Here is a 17,093-nt window from a genome sequence, read left to right as displayed (position 1 = left end):
AGAAGATTTGAGGTGTGGTGCAGGGAAAGCGAGATTGACCTCATCTCCTGCCCCAACACCACAGTGATGGAGTTCCTTCTGTCACTGGCCTTGTAGGGTATTTGGCGGCCCGGTCTATGTTCAAGATCTCCCCAGACAAAGAATCTTTCTTTACTATTCCGGTGATGGCCCAATTCCTGAAGGGCCTTCTCAGTAGGTTTCTGCCAACCCCCTTTTGTCGTCCCAGATTGGGATCTTAACCTGGTTTTGACCTACTTGATGGCGAGTCTGTTTGAGCCTATGCACTCATTTTCTTTACGGCTGTTATCCCTTAAGACAGCCTTCTGGGTTGCGATCACATCTGCCAGGAGGGTAAGCGAGCTGCAAGCTTTGTGCTGCAAACTTCCTTTTCTAAGATTCTTTCGAGAGTCTTTCTAAGTCAGGGCCGTGTTCATACCTAAGGTGGTTTCAGAGTTTCTCCTGTCCCAGTCTATTGATGTGCCTGACTTTTACCCTCCTCCACATCTGTCGAAAGAGTAAGAGCAGTTCAACAGCCTTGACCCCCAAGAGATTGTTCAGCTTCTAGGTTGTTCACATATCCGAGTTTCGGAAGTCAGACCAGTAGTTTGTGGCCCATTCTTTTTCTTGAAAAGATCTTGCCATAACCAAACAAACCCTGTGACGTTGCATTATTTTGTGCATATCCAAGTGTTACCAATCGGCAGGCAGGGCGCTTCCTGCGGTCATCAGGGCTCACTCAACTAGAGGGGTTACAGCCTCCTCTACAGCCCTGCTTACTGTTCGGGTCCTATGTCGGGCAGCTACTTGGTCATCCTTGCATACTTTCACCAAGCACTATGCCTTGGATGTTGCCCGGGGAACTGATGCATGGTTTGATAGGGTGGTTCTACAGGATCTACTGGTTTAAATCGGTCTGCCCTCCTCCGTTATTCTAACTGCTTGAGGCGTCTATCAAGATGAGGAATCTGCAGGTGAAAGACAATCCATTGAAGGAGAAATTACTCAACGGAATGATCTTTCTGTGGATTCTTATCCTGCAAATTCCTCATCGAGCCTACCATCCATCTCCGCTCAAAGTTCAGTGGCTTGTCACTTCTGTCTAAAGGAGAAGGCATCTGGTGATGGCTATTAGATGACTGCTTCAGTCTCATTCAATTTAAAAAAAAAAATGTGTACTGGCTGATTAGCCTCCTGCTGTGGTTTTTCCTTCTGCAGCGTTCATGCTCTCGGGGGAAGAGGGGAAAAAGCGAGGAACTGAAGCATCGGGCATGCATAGTGACGTGCTATATAGACGACGGCTGGCGTCACTTCCGGAGCTGACTATCGAGAGCCAGGCAAGACAGACCGACTGCTGAGTGGAGGTCTACTACGCCCCCTGGCAAACATTTTTAGAGCATATGATGGATATCTATCAAGATGAGCAATCTGCGGGAGAAGAATTGATAGAAAGATCATAATTGTGAGTAATTTCTGCTTAGGATAAAAGTTACAGGGCTATAAAATGGCAACATTTCGGGGAGCAAGCTCTGTGTTAGGCATTGTACTTGTTGTGTAGCTCCTATTTCAACAACAGTGGAGGGATGATCTCGTACCCTGGCTTCATATCCCCTTCTCTTGTACTTAGGGGAATAATCTTTTCTATGCTCCATTGTTGGACCAAGACCATTTCTAGCGTTATTGGTAGCTCATATTGGAGCAATCCACCATCCCTATGTATGATTTAAAAAAGATAAAGCTAATTTCTAAACGGATTGTGTCCTACCACGTATTCCTCATCTTTGAAATATATCCAAGTCTGCTTACAGCTTGCTTCGGAATATTTTTTTCATAGCGTCATCCAGCGTCGAGTCTTGGTCTTCGACAGCCTCCGCAGTGTCCCTTGTGAAGTTGACCCTGGTATATGAAGCACGCGCGCTGACCGTACTGTTTGTTCCGCATTGATGCGTGCTTCAGAGCGATTTGCCTCAGCGAATTTTCGATTGCGTTTGTTCCTACAATCAATTCAATTCGATATTCTTCGACATGTCCCCGACACTGAAGACTGGTTTCAAACGGTGTACAGACTATGGGGCATAAATATCCATAACAGACCCTCACTGTGTCTGTGGTATTTGGTTATGGGCCACAAGGTGGACGACTGTGGCTCTTATCAATCTATGACTGTCATGGCCTTGCGGGAAAGGAAGGGGAAACTCGTTGCATCTGTTACCCAATCCAAAAGAGTTGTTGTCCGAATAAAGGAATGTTTCCTCAGAGAAAACAGCTGAAACATCTGAGACGATCGAGGTCTGGTTCACAACGCTCGTCCTCTTATCACAAGAAGAGTAAGAAACTGCATCACAGGTCATCATCTTCCTCTCCCGAAAAAGTATTGTTCCCCCAAGAAGACTTCGCCTGTGGCAAAGTAGGAAAACCTCTCTGCTTAAAAATGCTTGTTTTTCAGAGGCAAGCTCCTCTGGGTGCCCCTCTCAAGGAGTCGGGGAAACAAAGCCACCCCTTCCGCGTCTGACAAGACCAGAAGGGAGTCTCATGTGTCTCATTCTCGCGCACCTAAGAGCCTGGAAAGAGAGACTCCTCGACACAAGTCGAAAGAGTTCATCGACACAAGAAAAAGCCAGCAGCTACCCTTTCAATGCTGCCTTCTCTGGAATTGAAGCCTTCATTGAAGGTACCGAAACCGTCAAGTTTGTTGCCTGAGCTTTCGAGGCATGTTATACATTTGAAGCTATCAAAGCATTCTAAACAGTCAGTTCATTCACTGACTGCTTCAAGTAAGTCGTCAAAACCCTCAACGCCTTTGACACCATCAGAACATTATTGCCTACAAAGGCTGTGAAACCAATTGTTGAACCGCCCAAGTCATTCAAATCCTTTCCTCGACCTGATTTGTTGAGGTCTATGGGTTCCATCTTCGAGGAAGATGAGGAGGATCAAGCTTCTTTTGGTTATGAGTATGGGATGCCCAATGATCCTGGGTAACCTATTCCACCAGAGTCCAAGATGCAAAATCTGGTAGAGACACTTAGAGACCAGCAGTTGGGAGACATCTCCTGAAACTGAGTTTGGTAACACAGAAGTGGCTGGATATGCTGATCCCTCCTACAGATCAGTGATTTGTAAAGTTGATGAATATCTGGGGTGGTCTAAACCCGCACTTACTTTGGAAATTGATGACCTGATGGATATTTTAGACATTGGTCCAGTTAAGGAGGCTGTACTACCTGTTCGTGCTGCCTTAAGGGTGAGGGTTATGGAAAACTGGCGGAAGCCTGATTCTGTTCCCCCGGTAAGCAAACCTTTAACAAAAAAATTCTGAACAGCTTCTCTGGATCCTCCTTTTCTTAACGGGCATCCAACACCAGAAGGTCTGGTTGTTCAAGCAGCAACAGTTATACCAGAGGTCCGCAACGTAGCCATCAATCGTACCAGGGTTTTATGCGGATGTCAGGCACGTTTACTAGACATGCATTTTTATGGAACTTTTCTGTTTGTAGAGAAGGCTGACCAACAGTCTGGAGAAGCTTCAGGCTTCTAGAGCAGCAGATGCATCATTAGGGACGGCAATAAGACAACCTCAACCTTCAGGTCAAGGATGGAAAGGATGTCCTTTTGGTTTCTATTGGTTCCATGTGATAAAATCATGGCAAAAATTGCTGTGGTAACAAAATATTGCGGCAAAAATGCGGTGGTTTTTGCACCGTAATCCATGTAAAATATGTGGGGTACACCCCTGCAACTCCCGGACCCATTATACCATTTAAGGGTAGCGGGGGACACCCTGCTCCCCTTAAATGGTATAATGGGGCACACTTTTACCGGATCAAACCACAGCATTTTTGCCGCGATTTTATTACCTGATACCTTTCTATTCCTCCATCTCTAGAGGAAGAGGACAGTTCTCACAAAGGGGTCAAAGGAGAGTTCCTCGGGAGGCAGGGGAGGTAGAACTCCCCGCGCAACACCCGCAGCTGCAGGTGGAGTAGCAAAATGACTGCCTCACCCACAAATCCGTAGTAGGAGGCAGATTGTCATATCATCTCTGAAGTTGGTGAGGCGTAACTTATGATGCATGGGTGCTACAAATGGTAGCGGATGGTTACTGCCTTCCATTCCTAAAGAAACCTCACGATTGCCCACTGAAAGCCAGATCTGCCTTGGTTCCAGATCCGCTAATCCAACAGGAGATTCTCATCTTGTTGGAAAAAGGTACAATGAAACTGGTACCTGCAGCAGAGAGAAACCAGGGTTGGTACTCTCCCTGCTTCCTGATTCCCGCGATGGACGGAGGAGTGTGACCCATCTTGGACTTGAGATGGTTGAACAAGTTCCTTAGAAAGGACAAGTTCAAGATGGTAACTCTTTTGCAGATCCTTCAGGCCCTTCGACTTCAGGATTGGTTGGTATCATTGGACCTTCAGGATGCTTACTTTAATCTGCCCATCAGAGGCACAAAAGGTACCTGAGGTTTGTGGTTGGCGGTTCTCATGATCAGTTTCGGGTTCTGCCCTTTGGGCTCACCTCAGCCCGAGGGTCTACACCAAGCTTATGGCAGTGGTGGCAACGAGCCTAAGGAGGGAAGGGATTTACATCTACGCCTACCTGGACTACTGGTTGTTCAGGTCTTGTTCTCTGGAACAGTCTCGTCATCTCACTCACACTTGCTGCTTCCTCCATGAGCTGGGCAGCTCCCCGAACTTCAAGAAGTCCCACTTGACACACCTTCACAGAAGCTTCAATTTATTGGAGCAGTCCTGGATTCAGCCTCGGGGGGGAGCTTTGCCACCGAATTAAGTGATCAACATCTCTTGCAGATGGTCCAAAAATTCCCGAGTTCCCCACAGCTTCCGGCCTATGACTTCCTAAGGTTGCTCGGCCTCATGGCAGCCTGCATCTTTTTGGTGCCGGAAGCCATCTGAGAATGAGATCCCTTCAGTGAGCTCTCAGATCCCAGTGGTCTCAATTCTCTGGCAGAATAATGGACCCGCTCCAGGTCCCGACAAGGTTCGCCCAGGATCTCCTGTTGTGGACCAGCCGAGAGAATGTTAGAACCCCTTTTGGCAATCATGGTTGGAGACGACAGTTGTAACAGACTCCTCCCTTACAGGATGGGGATCTCACATGAGATCTTTCAATAAGCGGACACTGGTCTCAGTTGGATTCCAGACTCCATATCAACCTATTAGAGCTGAGGGTAATCAGACTAGTGCTGAGGGCCTTCCTGCCCTCAATTCGGGGGAAAAGTGTCCTGATAATGACGAACAAAACAGTGGTCATGCACTACCTCAACAAGAGAGGGGGCGTAGGGTCGCTGCCTCTGTGCATAGAGGCAATGCAGCTCTGGTTCTGGGCATTAAGAGAAGGAATCACTTGCATTCTTCACCCAGAGATCAGGACACTACATCTTCACGCCTGATGTCTGAAAGGATGAGATCTAGGGATTGGGACCTGCCGTAAAGACCTGATGGAGGTGTTGCTTTCAGCTAAGAAGACCAGCAACTAAATCCCTCAACCATTGCTGGTGGAATACATTTCACAGCTGGTGCGGGGAAAAGAAACTTGATACGTTCATATGTAAACGTCCCCGTGTTTTAATTTTCTTGCTCCGCTTGAACCATTCTGGGTTGCAAGCCACAGTGAAGGGTTACTCAGCGGCACTGTCAATCTTTAAAAGATCTACAAATGAAGGGTTGTATTTTAAAGTGTGGTACAATTTAACAGCCTAACAAAATTGTTCCCACCTACTCCCTTCATCATGCCATCATGGGACTTGAATCTGGTACTAAGATGTCTTATGGGTGCTCATTTTGGGCCCTTATATTTGTGTCCTTTAAGAATACTCACTATGAAATCTGCCTTTTTAGTAACTATCGCGTCTGCCCATAGGGTACGTGAGCTACAAGCCTTATTTTCTAAACCACCTTTCACATCCTTTTTCAAGGACAAGGTAGTACTGAGAGTTTGATCATCATTTCTCCTGAAATTGTTGGAGTTTCGCCTTGCATAATGTATTGTGTTGCCAACTTTTTATCCACCTCCTCACCCTTCAAAAGAGGAGGAAAGGCTTTGTCTGGACCCTAAAAGGGTATTAGTTACTACATCACACGGACAGCAAATGTTAGTCAGGATGACCAGCTCTTCATTGGTTAGGCTGGACCTCTAGATGGATTGTCATGTGCATAACAGAATGCTATTATCTGGCTATTCTCTGGCAGGCGAAGATTGGGGGGTGCTTTCCACTAGGAGGGGTGGCTGGTCCTCAGCCCTGGAAAGAGGTGTGCCCCTGCAAGACATTTGCAGAGCGGCAAATTGGTCCTCCTTTTATACTTTCAGTAAATATTACTGTGTAGATTATTTATCAGGAGAGGAAGCCAAATTTGGCGAAGCTGTCCTCCATAATATTAACAAATGAAAAAATTCTTGGCACCCTCCCCCTAAAACATACTGCTTTCGGAGTCTATCAAAAATGAGGAATATGTGGGAGGGCATAATCCATTCGAAGAACAAGTTACTTCCCTGTGGTAACGTTCTTTCGACTGGATGTTCCTCCCACGTATTCCTCATCGCCCTCCGATCCCATCCCCTCTTACTTGCCTAGACGTTCTGTGTCTTACACCTTCCTTTCTTGCAACGTCAAGATTGTGTCCTCGTATGACACAGCATGCAATTTAAAGGAGGAGAAATCTAGAACAGAACCAACGGTCAGTACGCGTGCTTCATATACCAGCGTCGATGTTGCAAAGGACTCTACAGAGGCTGTCGAAGACCAAGACTCAACACTGCACGATGCTATGAAAAACAAATTCCAAAGCAAGCTGCAAGAAGACTGGGATATATATATCAAAGATGATGAATACGTGGGAGGAACATCCAGTCAATAGAATATTTAAGTAACTTGTTCTTCTCTAAAATGGGCTGAATTGCACATTTAAGAAGGAAAATGTCTGAGATTTCAGACTCTATTGATGGTTATCATGTTGATAAACTGTGGACTTGATCAAATTATGCTTTGCTCTCCCCGAAAAACCAAATACCTGTTCAGTCTTTACATAGCCACTGACAGTGTCACAGAAGAGGGACAGCTATTAGGACATGAAAGCCTACTGTTAAAAATGTAGTCATTTGTGTTTCTTTCGAGAGCTTTCCTTTTAGCTGTATGCAAAAATCGCAGCACTGACCCATGTGGATACTTCGCATAGAATGCTCTGAGTTCATGTTCCATGAGGCAGGAAAGAGAATAGGTGCCTTATCGCCTTCTAAAATCAGTAGGGGAATTCCCTTCCCTCCCCTCTGCCTGTTGGCAGCAGACCCAAAGGAAAAAGGTCAGGTTCACAAAATCTTAATGCACTCCTACTAGTACAGCTCTCCTGGCACTTGTAGTCCTTTGGAAAAGGCAGTATTCCCATATCCTCTATGGGACTGTAATGTGTAACCAGAAATCTATTTGACAATTAAATAGCTTCTGTCCATTTGGGATCCTTGGAAAAAGCATGGATGGTCTTTAGCATATTGTATTGTAGTTTACATTTTTCAGAGCGCCTTTTACCATTATTATAGTCACAATGTGCTAGCGGTGGAAAAAGCCCTTGGGAATAGTGGTCCAGAATTTGGGAAATAGAGTTGGTTTAGAATGCATGTGCGCATTTGGCCACGATAAGGCTTATTAGGGTTGCCTGGGCTCTGCTAAAAAAACAACCCATGAGGTCAGGCATGTGACTGGGTGCTGAGAGAGGTCAGGAGAAAGCGTGACTACAAGAGACTGGTTATGTGTCTAGCTGGCCTGAATTTGTCGTACGTCTTTGCTGAATACTGATGGCAGAGGTGTTGAGGCATGGTCTGGTTTAAGTAGGCGGAACAATTATGTGACCAGCGAGATGGGATTTGTCGTGATCGTTGCTGTATTCTGATGTGTGCGGGTAGCCATGCCTGCACCTGGTGTCCACCAGAGTGGTATGTTTATACTTACGTTCCTGATTTTCCCAATAGTTAGGAGGTTGCGGTCAGCTGCTGTTGCAGTTTTGGAGCTGAAAGTATAGAAGGTGTGAGAAGGGACATAGATGATGCCAATTTTTGGAGTCGAAGAGAAGTAGGGGGGAGGGTCTCGGGTATGAACTGGGTCGGCAAGGGAAGAGATGGGAGTATTTGGCAGGTAAGAAGATCACCTCTGTTTTGTTAGAGTTTAACAGAGAGTACAAAGCCATCCAATATATAATGGCAGAGAGTTGGAAATGTTGATGGATCAGAGGAGAGTTCGGGAAAAGAGAACATGGTCCGCAAAGAGTTGGTACGAGAACCCAAAGGTCGGAGATTAGTGCCCCAAATGCAGAGGTGTAGAGTGTAAACGGGAGATGACCTAAGACAGAGCCTTGTGGAACTCCAACAGTAAGAGTAGTGAGTTGAGAGGTGTTGTGCAAGGAGACAGAATTGGCGAGGTGCCAAATAGGATTCAATCCAGGCAAAGGCTTGATCGTGAATCCCAAGAAAAGGGAGTATTTAGGAGATCCGAGTGATCGACCATGTTCAAAGGTAGCGGACAGGTCAAGGAGAATTGGAATAGAGCAAAGGTTTGAGTGCGCACCAGAGGTGATGAAGTTGTAGACATTCATGAGAGCAGTTTCTGTGGAAGGTCAGGATCAGAAACCTGCTTGTAGGGGGGGTCTTGAAGGTTGTGGATGTTTAGGAAATGTGTAAGACTGCTAAACAATCCTTTCAAGCACTAGTGCGGAAGGAGAGACACAGGGAGAAAGTTAGCTGGTAGGTTCAGGCCAGCCCCTTGTTTTTTGGGAGAGGGATGATCATGGCCGTTGTGAAAATGGAGCGAAGGCAATCGAAGTCAAAGGACAGGTTGATGAGTTCAGCGAGGCGAGAGGCCACTAAAAGGGCAAGAATCTTGATTAGCTGAGGAGCAAGAGGGTCTGATGGGATACAAGAGGGGTTAGCCTTATATTAGCCTTAATCAGTAGAGATGGGACTTCTTCAGTATTAGTCTGACTAAATGTTACGCTCACCTGGCTCCCACAGGGGCGTCGATCGGAACTGGACAGCTGCGGTTTCCACCCACGTGACGCGTAGTGCAGAGATGACAGACTGGACTGGCCCACCTAATCTCGTCTGCTTGACCCAAAGAAGTATTCTCCTGAAAGTGGAGAAAGGGAATTAGCCACCCGTGGATTTGAGTGATAACCCCCCACCCCCCACTGTTCTCCCCTCTAATCACCTCCAATGTCTCTTTTTATATTCTCACCTTAGGTTTTTAAAGGATGAGCTCTCCATCCTGCGTAGAATGCAGGGGCGCGTGGATAACCAGTTACTTCACTGGTCCGAAGGAATTGGAGAGTTCCAGAACAATATTGACTCTGAGGTTCCTGGCGAGGAGCCGTAAGTATATAGTTCGTAAGAGTTCAAAATGTCTGACATTCACTCTTGTCCGATTCCTTTCAGCTTGCAGCTTGACCCTAGAGAAGATTGCCTCGTGCGGCTGGTAAAGTTCAGGTAAGAGTCTGTAGTATCCAACACTGTCCGGTAAATGACACCTGTATGTAATCTGTTGCTTTCTCCCTTATTACAGGTGCTGAGTGAGAATTATGGTGTTTTGAGGAATAATACCTCCAGCGGTAAAATCAGGTAAGTCTATTATGGTGAAGAAGATTCCCTTGGTTTGTTCTTTCGGCTCACCTGGCTGTCCATTTGTTCCCCTTAGATGCCAGAGTTTGGCGAAGATGAAAGGAGACCGCGCCGGCCCGTGGAGATGAAGAATGCCTCCGGTGGTAAAATCAGGTAAGTCTATTGTGGTGACTAATATTGCCTTAATATTCTCTCGGCTCACCTTGCTGTTCTTTATTACTCTTAGGTTTGGCGAAGAAATGAAGAAGACAGAGGTGGATCGTGGAGATGCTGCGAAGGCTGGTGAGTATAGCGCGGCGCTGCAGCAGGCAATGCGACGCGCATCAAATAATGTCTTTCTTCCTATTCGAAGGCGCGATGGATCCAGAATCAGGTGAGGAAAAAGTATTGTTCTTGTTCTGACCTTTTTCCTTCTTTCTCCCTTTTCTCTAGGAGCTCCAGTCTCGAGGCGGGCGTGGCAGAAGACTGGATTCTGGCTTGCAGGCACGGTGAGCGTTACGCTGCAGGAAGCAGAACAACGCGAAGCGTGAGCTGCTCTTCGGGCGTGGTTTAAATAGCCATCAAAGTAGTCCCAGGTAAGAAGTTCCCAAGACCACACCCGAGTAAGAAAATAGTCCCTGACATAAAGTAGTCCCCCTTCAGACTTCACATTGGCTTGAATGCAGAGCAGCATGGTCTGCATGAGGTAAGTGAAAGCAAATAAGCATGGCGCCTATGGTGCCAGGACTGACCCCTTCTATGAGCCTGGCGCCTACAGCGCCAAGACTGTACCCAGATAGCCCCTAGCCGGGGCTGCTGGGTTTTTCCCAAGTATCTGGATGCCTGCTCCTAGGACAGATGGTACTGATCCGGATGCCCGGGGTAGGAATCATGACACTAAAGTGGGAGATGAAGGCAGAGGATGATAGGTGGCGTGTAGAATGTAGGAGGAGGAAAGTCAGGAGACAGTCTCTAATTTTGGAACGTTTTGCCAGCAAAGCTTTCAGCTATGTTATTAGCTGTGAGATTTGAGTTGATGGTCATGGGTTTAGGAGCAGTGAGGAGTGAGTTTAGGGTGCCCTGTAGCCAACGAGGATGGTTGGAGTGAGAGTGAATGAGATTGAGGTAGATTTCCTTTTTCGCTCTATTAAGAGAGGAGGTGATAGAGTCAAGGGCACAGAGGTAGAATTGCTAGTCCTCATGCGAGTGGGCACGACTGCATTTGCACAGAAGCTGACGCATGTCTGTGTGGAGTTTGTATGTATGGGGTAACCCAATGTTTGAGGACGCTGAGTCTTAGGGGTGAAGGTTAGCAGTGGGAAGTGAGAGGAAACTGAGTGAACGCTGGAGATAGTGAGAGCTGTAGGTCCGAGAGAAAGAGCGGGGAATGACAGAAGGTTTAAATTACCTTTTTTAGTAATGGGTGAAGCAAGTGGTGAGGAGAGGTGGGAGGGTGAAATGGAGATGGTAGTGGAAACAATGGAGTGAACAGATAGGGATGGTGCGACAGTAGTATTAGTGGCTCAAAGGGAGGTGTGAATGAACAACAAAGTGTTACCCCCTGGTGTTGGTTGTTAGGTTATGGATAGAGTGGAGAGCGTGGTCATCAAGAAATTAAGTACAGATTTCTGAGGTGGTTGGCGAGAGAAGGTTAGTCACATAAGAGAATGATCTGACATTTAGTGGAAAGAGAATCAAGGAGTTTCCCAAGATCATCAGAGCATTCCAGAGGGGCCAAGAAGGCAATGGATATAGATGATGGGAGGTGAAGCAGTAGTAGAGTTGGCAAATTCAAAAGAGGCAGGAGAGGATGTGACATTGGAGATTTTTGAGGTGTTGAGAAGGGACGCAAGTACATTTCTGCCTCCACCTCTGCCATTCAGACGAGGAGAGTGAATGAAGGCTAGTTTGGAGTTGTGTAGGGCCACCAGGATGGTAGTGTCCGACGAGGAAATCTAGGTTTCAGCGATGGTAAGGAGATTGTTGGGGGGGGAAGAGCTACTGTCAAAGTAGTTGATAATAAAGCAAGGCAAGGAAGTTTGTCAATGGCTGGTCTTGGCTCTTTACTGTTCTGCTCTTAACTTGGGGGCCCCTAGAGTGTTCAGATGTGACGTCACATCACCTGATCGCCTAGTCAATAGGTGGTTGGTCTCTCTGATTTTTGTCCCTGGTCTTGCTGGGATGAGGCGATTTCTTCTTGTTTGGTGTTCCCAGAGGAGTCTCTTGTGGCCTTTAGCTGGAGATTGGGCCGACTCAAAATAGTTGCAGGACATGATGGAAATGGTAAGAAAATGCCCTTGATTCTGGAGATCTATATGGCAGAAGTGTTGAATTGGAAATGATGAGACTGGAAAAGAAAAAAGACAAAAGCCTCAGTGAAGGAAGTATAGATACAAATCACTCCCTAGGATTTGGGGGACAATAATCTCTTAAATTCCTTAAGACAAGGAAGATCGAGAAGGGTGCCTGTGGGCACCCTCCTCAAAGATCCTGATACAGCCATCCACCAATACGCAGACAATACCCAGTTATAAAGCCCAGAGGACATGAGTCGTGTTCGCAATTACCTAGCCTTCATCCAGTCCTGGATGTTGAATGGTTACCTCAAACCTAACACCTCCAAGACCAAATTTGTCAATCTAGCCCCTCGCTGAACAACTAGTCTAACAGTGATATACACCTAGAAAGATTTGATCCACAACTCTCCGATTCAACACAGACCACAGCCCTTCCTTCCAGTGACACATAGCCAAGAAGACCCAAATGGCCTGGCTCAGAATAGCTACCCTCTGCAAAATCAAATATTTCATCCCCAATCGTTGTGCGCAGGCCCTCGTGGTCTAATAGAGTTATGGAGAAAGACCTTCCGGCCAGGCTATGGTCCGTTTTTCAAGTGCAAATTTGCAATGAATATTGGATAACGGCACATAGGACTGATATCTAGCGGCCTCCTTGCTTGAAGCTGGGAACAACCTGCCTGTATATGCTGCAGCACAAATGCATTGGTATTGTGTAGCTTTCAAAAGGAAAGAGCTGTTTGAGTTGGTGCATTCATGTATCCTGGGGTGCTCTTCTCTGACCACACAAACACTATGTCATAATGAATTAGAAGAATTCTTTGGAAATTATTGGTTTTGCTTCTGCGGTTTCACGATCTCCTAGAACAATATTAAGAATGGGCTTCCTTAGTGACTAAGCACAGTGTACACAGCCTCGATTTGCCTGTTGACAGAAACCTTGATAAAGCAAGGAGCCCTTGATCGAGCCAGTTCTGAAACTCAAGGCAGGGATGACACTTGACTTTGCAGAGGAGTGCTAGGTGGTACCTTGCTGCTTGAATCTTCTTGGCATTGTGTGTAAGAGGGGGTGGTTAGTGGTCATAGTTGATGATAAAGCATAGAGATTTAGCATTGGGCTAAAGATGATACGTTAATCCATTGAGCTTTGTCGGTCATTAACAAAAATAACAAAATGACTTGGAGTGCACACCCACGCAAATGGCATTCTGTCACACTCTTCATCGTGATATCGGAAGAAGAGGCCCTTTTTCATCCTCATCCGATTCCAGCATGGCAGTCTTCAGAACTATGAGGTCGCTGACCGGAGCTGCCAAACGGTTAGATCCAAATAAAAACACCTCCACCCGCAACCCCAGGATCTCCAATGCCATAACCAATAGGAAGAGCAGTGCTCTCCAGTGCGCTAGATTTAGGGTCGTTCTTCATTTCGATCAGTATTCATGGTCTGCGTTGCATATCTGTTTTGGTCCTCCTGGATGCTATTCATTTTCCCATTGGGCATAAAGCCCACCACCACAGCTACCCTAGGCTTACCTTTGATGGTGGAACCTGTGTATATGAATTCATGCTGGGGTCCCCCTTGACATTAGAATTGGTAGCTTTCCATTCTAGAAAACACATGATTTTGTTATTACACGGTGTCACTGTCAACTACACTCAGACCGATTCGAGCCCCATTTCCAAGGGAAAGAATTTGGACCAATTCTTAAAACTCTCTGAAGTACTTAAAACTTGGTTAATTAACTTGAACTCTGTTCATAAATGTTGTCTAGGTTGGGGTTGGACTCATTACATTTAGTAACTGTGTGCTGATGTTGGCTAACAATTGTATAAGTTAATATCTACTTAAATCTCCCAGTTTAGCTCTAATAATATAGCATTGAACTGCATTAATTCTTAAGTTTCATCGATGTCCCAATTGGATACCTTAACTGTGTTTGTACATATGTGTATGTTTTTTACTTACCTTGTAGTGTTTTATCATAATAGATCCAAATTGTTACATAAGTATATTTTTAACTCTTCTGTCTGGACATTTTATTCTTTGAGTATTTACACAACATCCTGATCTCCTTAGTCCAAGCCTTACTGCACTACCAAGAGAGTTTGGCTAGACATTTGTGTTTAACTTTGCAGGTCCACGAAGGTTGGCTTCCGAGAACTCTATAGTGGGTCTGAAAAATCTTCCTAACGCCTCGTATCACAAGTGCTATGATTGACAAGCCTATAGAGTAAACTGGAATGCTAGGCAGGACTTTAAAAGTATAGCAAAATAGGACTTGATTCTGGGAAAGTGGTGCCAATGTGTTCGTGCACCTGTCATATTGCTTCCTGAACCGAGACCAGACACCAAGTTAAATTCCAAGGGTTTTTAATGACCTATTTATACTGACAGAAAGATCTGGTCCCTGAGATTAGACCATGTGTTGCAGTTGCAGTCCTGTGGGTTGGGATGGGCAAGGCCTTTCAGTATCGGATGCTACCAAATCCAAGTGAGAGAGTGGACACCACCTAAATATTGAACAAGAAAATTACACTTAAATCAATATTAGGAGAACAGTAATTCACCATGGCCCAAGTAGGTTAAGCTAAGCAAAATAGAAGACCAAGAACCACTCCCTTGGTGCTTTGTGTACACTGGTGGCAAAAAAACATTAAACGTTCATAAATAATATGATCAATTGTATGGCAAGAAAACAAGCCGTCTATTGTTCAGATGCTTTAATGTGAAAGAATCTCTGTCATGAGCTACATGGAAGCAGATATGATCTGGCCAGTGCATCCAGAAACATGGTCCATCATCAGCCTGAACTCTGACATGGAAAAACGAACCCCGGAAGGATAATCACAAATCATGCTGAATGCTAGAATGTCAAAATAACAGGATTACAAAAAAACGGTCTCCAAAGAAGAGAACAAATAAGTCTGTCATGGCAAAATCAATCATTCAAAAGAGTAAAACAAAAAACAAATGAAATATATACACTGCCTAGACAAATATACTGCCGCCTAATGTATAAATGTACCTGAACCACATGTAGAAAATCAGACTATAAACTGTCCTGTAAATACTGTAAGAAAAGATACAATAATTTGTCATCTATATTGACTGTCCTCCCACAGCAGGTCATCATTTTATAAGCGCACAACATACTTCTCTGGGCAAAGAATGCAGGAAGCAATCGCCAGGCCTTTTAAAGTTGTTTCATATATGTCACCTTTAGAGTTTGGCTGTATGAGGCGATATTTTCATTGTATTATAAAATTATGGAGCTTTTTGCACCAGTTCTACTCCAATAACTGGAAAAGCTGCCTTTGTTTAGAACGTAGTAGTTACAAAGAAAACACATCTGTTAAATGTACAAAATGTTCCTGCGTTCGAGGAGGGGGGCCTAGGGGATAAAGTGCGCCATTGTATTTCATTATTTATTATATTCATATTTATTTTTTTTCAGCGTTCTTTGTACAAGCGCCCTGATGCCCTCGGGCTAACGGCGCTATATAAAAACTAAATACATACATACATACATACATTTATAGAGCACCTTAGCCAAGGCGCTTTACATTGAAATCGAAATCCTGAAGCGAAGTCTGCGCTCAATAAATACCCTAATTATTTTTTTAAAGTTAATTATGGAAACAATGCTTTGGGGTTCATTAAGCAAACCAGGAGCTGCACTTAGCTAAATACTTTATGAATTGCTCCTTCTAAGCAGTGTTAAATTAGCTCTCCCTATTATTTGTTTGTGGTCAAGTGGGATGGTTAAGCAAATGACAATTTATTGACAATATGAATGATAGACAATGCAAACTGTTTTGTATTTAAACATAACATTTTTGATATTTTCAGACGCGAGACCATTTCGAATTCTTGTAACCTACACTTTTTTGTGAAACTGTATTTTATATTCCATGTAGCTTTCTGCAAAGTTCTGATTCTATAGCTAGTTACTGCTGCCAATAAACTGATGTCTTGGTGTTTCGGTGTGTTTGTTTTTGTTTCAGCATAACTTCAGAGACCGGGGAAGTCTGACCTTTGAGCCACTAACACTGGTACCACTGCAGGCAAAAATGATTAATGTGGATTTATTGACCCAAAAAGAGGTAAGGACTGTGCAGTAAGAGTACACATCTGTACACGTTGCGCTGGCATTTTATGTTCCTAGATTTATGAAATTGGGGGGCTTTGTCATTATTACCTTAACAGAGGGTTCAATCTTTGGCACATAGTCATTGTTTACCACCTCCAAGAAAAGACTACCATAGAAAAGCAGAGCCTAAACAGGATTCTATGATATAGGGTAATCTGGGTAAAATACTTTTTGTTAATCTTGCAAATAAGGATAGGGATCATATAAAGACATAATTGTTTAAACATGCCTGTTTCTCATTCCACCAGTGAATTCTGTAAATTGTTATTTAAAGATAAATGCCAAAATGAGAAAAATGTTGTTTAGCGATAACTTGTCTAATGCTGGACTAATGCCTGTGCTCAAATAGCCCCAGGCAGTGTGAGGAGCCATTCTACAGTAATTTTGTACTTTACTCAGTGACCGACTTTGTAGTTCGTGGGGACATGGGTCTCGAGCGTTGGTGTTCTGGTTAGTTTTCATTTCAACCTTTCCTCCAGTCACTGTTCACCAATATGACACACCCCTCATTGCCCCACATATCATTGGTGCGCAAAGCGTGATATGCTCATTATCGTGCCAAAGGGCAGATGGTCAACTGGATATGGCCTTTGAGTCGTAATAAGTTAAGTCACCACAAGCAGGGCAGGTTTGTCTGTTTTTAAGGGACTTCTTTAAGCACTTGCTGTTTGTTTGAGATTGCTCTTTCTACAGTGAGTGTGACTTCCTCTTTAGCTTGGTTATTTATTTCACTCATTTCTTATTTAGTTCTACGTTTTCATTGTTTAATATTGCAACTGTTTTCAATCGCTACATAATCCCACCAGACCTACAATAAAATAATACTCTCCCACATATTTTATTTCATGAAAAGCCATGGCTGCATTGTAATGCTAAATAAACTCTAAATTATTCAATCATGAAGACATTTACAGATCTGGGAGTTGTAACCCTAGAGGGTAGATTTAGGTTGGATGGAGAAGAAAGGGGAGAGGAGCTTTACCCCCTGTTCATGTAACCCCCACTGAGTTAATCAAGCCAACCTTCCATCAGCTGGTGTTTT

At 44.6% G+C, this 17,093-nt stretch overlaps 1 protein-coding gene across 1 annotated transcript in view; it reads left to right on the top strand.

The window, feature by feature from the left end:
• The window catches only part of XPNPEP1 (X-prolyl aminopeptidase 1), a 297,380-nt gene that overhangs the window by 277,748 nt on the left and 2,539 nt on the right, over positions 1-17,093 (top strand). The window contains exon 20 of the mRNA XM_069611759.1: positions 15,906-16,004. Within this exon, the coding sequence (XP_069467860.1) occupies positions 15,906-16,004 (99 nt within the window). The remainder of the gene's footprint in view (positions 1-15,905; positions 16,005-17,093) is intronic.

This window comes from Ambystoma mexicanum, chromosome 8 (assembly GCF_040938575.1).
Source record: "Ambystoma mexicanum isolate Mex_15411 chromosome 8, UKY_AmexF1_1, whole genome shotgun sequence".
In the NCBI taxonomy this organism is placed as follows: Eukaryota; Metazoa; Chordata; class Amphibia; order Caudata; family Ambystomatidae; genus Ambystoma; species Ambystoma mexicanum.
Note: the sequence above shows the minus strand (reverse complement) of the source record. Positions and strands in the feature narration are given on the sequence as shown.